General features: G+C 28.1%; 1 protein-coding gene and 1 long non-coding RNA gene across 2 annotated transcripts in view; one reads left to right on the top strand and one right to left on the bottom strand.

The window, feature by feature from the left end:
* Positions 1-6031, bottom strand: part of LOC106680829 (Organic anion transporting polypeptide 58Dc) — a gene marked incomplete at its 3' end in the record, with an annotated part of 65682 nt that extends 59651 nt beyond the window's left edge. The window contains exon 1 of the mRNA XM_067045689.1: positions 5965-6031. Coding sequence (XP_066901790.1) covers positions 5965-6008 — 44 coding nt within the window. The remainder of the gene's footprint in view (positions 1-5964) is intronic.
* LOC136795372 (uncharacterized) lies at positions 448-5954 on the top strand. Its single transcript, XR_010842964.1, has 3 exons — positions 448-573; positions 5546-5614; positions 5698-5954. It is a non-coding gene; the product is annotated as an uncharacterized lncRNA (long non-coding RNA).
* Positions 6032-6723: the final 692 nt, after the last annotated feature.

Below are 6723 nucleotides of genomic sequence, written 5' to 3'. Positions count from 1 at the left end.
TGTTAGGGTGGGTTGGGATGTCAGCTGTATAAACCGTATAAAGAATGGGACCTAAGATACTACCTTGAACAAAATATTAAAAGAAAACTATTCTTATTCAACGTTTCACCCCACTTTGTTAGGGCTGTCTTGATAAAAAAAAGAGTGACAACTTTTTAACAACAACAGTTTTTTCAATCAAGACAGCCCTGCAAAGTGGGGTTAATATTAAACGTTGATTAATAATCAGCTCTAGTGGCTGAGGCGCAGGTTTTTACCATCTAAAACTTCAGCGGCACCGGTTTGAATCAGGCCTGGGGCGTTGATTTTTTTCATTGAGTGGTGGTCCCACAAAATAAAAAACTTGATAAAATATGTCACCCAAGCAATTTTGGAATCCTCACCCTAACGTCCTCGGCTATCATATCCTCAAACAAATTTACTATTTTTTTTTTTTTTTGTCAGCCAAGACTCTAATTAGTGTTCTATACTGCCTAACCATGGTTGGGGGTCAAAGTTTTACATTTTCTGGTACCGCCATAAAAAAAGTCAACGCCCCAGGCCGGATTCAAACCGCCAATAGACATCAAATTGGTAAGTAGTAAATTTAGTAAAGTAAAGTAAAGTTGTAAATAACAACTATTTATAATTTTTATAAATTTTTTGAGGTTAAAAAACTTCCAAAAGTTGAACATAAATTATTCAATATATTTCTCTTTCTAATGATTGGAGTTTCTAAGTTTGTCGGGGGGTGCGGTCAGCAAAGAACATAAATAAACAAAACCATATTTATTTATTTTTTATTTTATGCCGACGTTTCGACTTGAGTTTCAGGTCTTCATCAGGAGTTGTGGCGTAGAAGGTAGACTTGCAACTGCTGCAAGCAAAAAAAAAAAAAATAGTAAATTTGTTTGAGGATATGATAGCCGAGGACGTTAGGGTGAGGATTCCAAAATTGCTTGGGTGACATATTTTATCAAGTTTTTTATTTTGTGGAACCACCACTCAATGAAAAAAATCAACGCCCCAGGCCTGATTCAAACCGGAGCCGCTGAAGTTTTAGATGGTAAAAACCTGCGCCTCACCCACTAGAGCTACGGACGGCCCCATATTCAATATTAATCAACGTTTAATATTAACCCCACTTTGCAGGGTTTCGTTAGGGCTGTATTGATTGGAGAAACTCTTGTCGTTGTTAAAAAATTGTCACTCTTTTTTCATCAAGACAGCCCTAAACAAAGTGGGGTGAAACGTTGATTAAGAATAGTTTTCTTTTAATATTTTGATAGGTTCATTGACCGCCACCCTTCCTACAATCTACTTCGTACGATCAACTATCTTCTTCCTTTCAAAGAATTCTTTAGCTACATAAGATGGAAGAAATGATGTCATCGATCGTAAAAAAAAGTTTTTACTCGAGTAAAAAAAAATAAGATTAATAAAATTAGTCACTCGAGAAAAACCACATCTCAATTTTTTTGCAACTACCAGTTGCAAGCCTACCTTCAACACCACAACCCCTGATGAAGACCTGAAACTCAGGTCAAAACGTCGGCATAAAATAAATAAATATGGTTTTGTTTATTTATGTTGTTCTTTGCTGACCGCACCTACCGACACACTTCTCCAATCATTAATCTACCGTCAACTATCTACACCTCATTTCTCTTTCTAGTTCGTTTCGAGACTATTGTTCCATATTCATGCACCTTAATAATCTTACAAATAATAATTCACTTTAATCACAATTCTCATCCATGTCATGTATGTATATTTGTAATTCATATAATTAATATTCATATAAATCATATTTGTCATACTTTTAATTTCATTATGGAAATCGTGTCATCTACTAAAACATGGCTGAAAATTGTTTCGCACTGTTTAATTGTTTATTACATTATTTATTATCATTAAAATTTATATAAACTGATTTATCTGACTTCCTTAAAAGAAAATCCAGAATATAACTATTTATAATTATTATAAATGGAGGATAATCCTAAGTTATGTTCGGTATTTGATGTCAATATCCCACCTAAATATTTCATTTTATCTCTTGTAAAACCTTTTTTTTTAACGCTGTCCATGAGATTCTGGTTCTGATATAATCATTAATAAAAATTATAAATAACATAATTATAATAAGTATACATTGTTAAACAAATTACATCGATATCAAGTCATAATAGAAACTACTATCGAAGTTCTACGATATTTTTACAATTGTTATTCAACTATTGGAATGTCTATTACGAAGTTGCTCATTTTATTGGGTTGTGGTTTCCGTATAAAGTATTTAAATAATTCTTCTGTTTACGACTGTGGTAATTTATGCAAATTACTTTGGTTTTGAACGTAAACTCCACCTTAGTAGTTTTGTATTGCATGATTCATCAAATATGTTAAACACTTGTTACTTCCAATACAATATAGGATGTATACTGGTCGAGAAAATTTTTTTTTTTAAATCTAATAATTGAGTCTTTTTAGGATCTTTGTAAATATCTATTTTTGGTATTTTTATCTAGAAATCTCCATTAATATATATATAAAAAATAATTACTGATATTTACGTAGATTTCAATTTTGTATTTTTATTTTTATTTTAATACATGAAAGTAAAAAAATATCACGCTCGGTTGCGAAGAACTTGGACGTAATTGCTATGGAAATGGATAGAGTATATATAAAAAAATTAATATTATTTTGTGTGTTTTATCATGATTTTTACTTTCATGATTCATGTGGAGCTTTTAAAAATCTAATAATTGAGTCTTTTTAGGATCTTTAGAAATATCTATTTTTGTTATTTTAATCTAGAAATCTCCATTAATAAAAATTAAAATTATTTTGTGTGTTTTATCATGATTTTTACTTTCATGATTCATGCGAAGCTTTTAAAAATCTAATAATTGAGTCTTTTTAGGATCTTTAGAAATATCTATTTTTGTTATTTTAATCTAGAAATCTCCATTAATATACATAAAAAAAATTTTAAATTATTTTGTGTGTTTTATCATGATTTTTACTTTCATGATTCATGCGGAGCTTTTAAAAATCTAATAAATGAGTCTTTTTAGGATCTTTAGAAATATCTATTTTTGATATTTTAATCTAGAAATCTCGATTAATATATATTAAAAAAATTCAATTTTCGCAAAATAATGTCTATGTACGTGAAGAGCCTAGATCAAAACAGGAAAGTCGTACAAAAGCGAAATTACATATTTATGCAGGGTATGTGCCTTGTGATGATACAGAAACTTCTTACATTAAATAGGTAGATAGGAAGTGCTACTGTATAACTAAGAGAAGTAATATAGAAGAATTATATACCATTGCTAAGCCAAGGACTTCCTAAAAAATACTATTTAATGTATTAAGTTGTAGAACGTAATGGAGATTGATAAATTAGTACGGATTTTTGGCTAAATATATCTAAAATATAATTATGTCCAGATATATACCATATTATTAATAAAAGATTTTTGAATTTTGAAATCGCTGAAATCTTTAAATTCATTTTGAAACATTTAATTTTTTTTTATTGATATCTGTTTGCCTCCTGGGTCCTAGGAGTTCGTAACGTTATGTCTTACCAATGGTGTATCCAATCCAACTTAAATTATATTTAGCTCATAAAAACTATTGAACTACACTAATACAATAAAATAAAATTGTATTAAAAAAAATTACAAATTTGTTCAATTAAAGAAATTTGGCCAATAAAATCATGTAATGGTGGTAAAATATTGTGAGAATGGCAAAAAATTCTATCAAACAACAGATATACTATATTAATCATATATTAATTTATAACATGTAATTACCTACATTATTTATTTTATTATTATATAGAACTTTGGGGAGGAGGAAAAAATGCCTAGTGAAAGTGTTTTAAAATTCTATATTACAAAGTGGCATATACCAATTTAATAACTCATATTCTTCCTCTCTAATTATTTATTTACCCATATCAAAGAATTGTAATAATTTATATAACGTAATTACATATAAATTTATAACTTTTTTTGTAAGCTGTTTGTTGAATGGAAAAAAATATATATGATTATATACAATAAAACTTTTACGAAAAAATTTATATGATTATTGTTGATAATAAAACATATGTAAGGCACAAACTTGTATGAAATAATATATATGATGTTTTCGTAACAATTATTAATTGGATGTGTTTTGAGTTTCTATATTACAGAGTGACTTATACTAATTTTATAACTGATATTTATTTACTCTTATCAAAGTATTGTAATAATTTATATGATATAACTTCAACTAAATTTATAATTTTTTTTTTTGTAAGAAATTCATTCAATAGAACTTGTATGGAAAAATTTAAATGATTGTTGTATACAATAAAACAGAAAATACGCACCAGCAGATACGAAACAATCAATATGATTGTTGTATATTATAAAATATATAATAGAAAATAAGTTGTACGAAATAATCTATATGATTTTTCACATTTAATCATTAATTGGAAGTGTTTTAACTTTTTATATTATGTATTTTTATATATTTATTACAATGTGACATACACCAATTTGATAGATCATATTTATCCCCACTAATTATTTATTTGCCCCTACCAAATTATTATAATAATTTATATGACATATCTACAACTAAATGAATAAGTTTTCTTTCTTTGCTATTTGTTCTATGGAACTTCTACTAAAAAACCTATACAATTGTTGTATATTATAAAACATAATATATTTATAACAAAGTGACATACACCAATTTGATAGCTCATATTTATTCCCACTAATTATTTATTTACCCCCATAAAAGTATTGTAACAATTTATATGACATAACTACAACTAAATGTATAACTTTTTTTGTAAGCTATTTGTTCAATTGAACAAAATCTATATGATTGTTTTATATGATAAAACATAAGATATACACAATCTTGTACGACAAAATCTATATGATTGTTGTATATTATAAAACATAAAATGCGCATAAACTTATATATATATTTATTATGTTGTTCGAGACTGGTAGTTTTATCAATAATATCAAAAACTGTCCAAATAGTCTCAAGGCCGAAACGTTTAACATTTAATATGTTTTAAAGAAGGTTAAGAATATTTGTATAATTTTTGGTATCATCAATGTAAATTTTTTATTCAAGCTGCACATAAATTTTTTATGTATTGAATCATAACTACTATAAATAAATTGCTCCTCTCAAAGTGAATATCATTTTATCTTCCTGTAACTTTTATATTACACAGAGACAAACACCAATTGGGTAACAGGTGTTTATCCCCACCTATATGTATACCTTCGAATTTGATAACAGATATTTATCCCCACTAATTATTTATTTATTCCTATCAAAATAATTTAAAAGACGTAATTACAATTACATTTATGAAAAAATCGTATTTTTATTATTGTGTACAATTAAAATTATTTTTAATTATACAAACAATGTATACGGACAGAATTGCTACGAAAAAAATATTTTTCTCCCTCGGGAAATAATACAAATTTTTATCTTATTATACTTCATGCTTTGTTTTCAGTTTGTAATTTCAAATGCTCTGGGCTGAGAGACATACATCAGTTCGGTAACTGTTATAAACCCTCTCCTAGTATGTATTTATTACTATTAAAATAATTTATAATAGGTAATTTAAAACTTTCTAATTTTTTTTTAATTCTATTTTTGTTACAGGTAACTCAAACGATAATATAGTATTCGTTGTTGATTAATATGATATATTATAAATTTAGTTTAATATATACAACTTAATGTATGGGGACAGAAATTATATAAATAAAATGTTTTCTCTTCTGGGAAATAATTCGGATTTTCTTCATTAGTATACCTTATTTTTCACTTCCTTGTTGTAATTGTTAGTTATTTAATACTATAAGGAGATATACTATGGTATAATTGGATTGTATACTAAGTGTATAACAATGGTAAGGTTGGACTCACCCATTGACAGCTCTGTTGGCAATGACCGTTCTTCCCAGCGCCATGACCGAGCTAGACTGAACACTACTGGAAGCTTCATCTCGATAGTTAGTGTCGATTAGCCAAACGGTATGGTCTCATGCCACCATTTTTCCTTTAGATTTTACGTCCTTGGTCGAAAGGCAACCTTGGATTGTTTTAAATCAAGAGTACGGAAGAATGACATCCGAAGGATGTGGTCAGTTCTCATACTACCAGTAATTCTTCCAACAGTTTATACAATATATATGTATATACATATGCCTTACTATTGAGCTACTAACTCTAAGGACCCGGTTCGAGTTTGTGACATAATTATTTATTCTGTTACTGTAGCCGTGAGTCAACCCTGTGTGTTCGGGAGCTCTCCGGTGACCATCCATCCTGATTAACTGGTGGGGAAAAATCTGGCGGTCGAGCGTAATTCTGACCAAATCACCTCCTTGCACAACCGTTGGTCTAGTAACAGTACTTCCTTACAAAGTACTGAATCCCTAACCCTTCTTGGGGTAATTTTTCTGCAGTTTTTCTTAACTCCATTTAATGGCCTCAATTTATTTTATCACGATTAAAATTAGCCATATATATGTCTATGTTTATTATGTATATATTATTTATGTAGACATAGTTATATCTTTATTTTTATTTTATTCTTTTATCTTTTTGTTTTATTGTATCGTTTAGCTGTTCTTTAGTTTTAATGCTCCATTCATTTTTGTATTATTTAAATTAAATATCATG

This window comes from Halyomorpha halys, unplaced genomic scaffold (assembly GCF_000696795.3).
Source record: "Halyomorpha halys isolate HHAL.00 unplaced genomic scaffold, Hhal_1.1 Scaffold292.1, whole genome shotgun sequence".
In the NCBI taxonomy this organism is placed as follows: Eukaryota; Metazoa; Arthropoda; class Insecta; order Hemiptera; family Pentatomidae; genus Halyomorpha; species Halyomorpha halys.
Note: the sequence above shows the minus strand (reverse complement) of the source record. Positions and strands in the feature narration are given on the sequence as shown.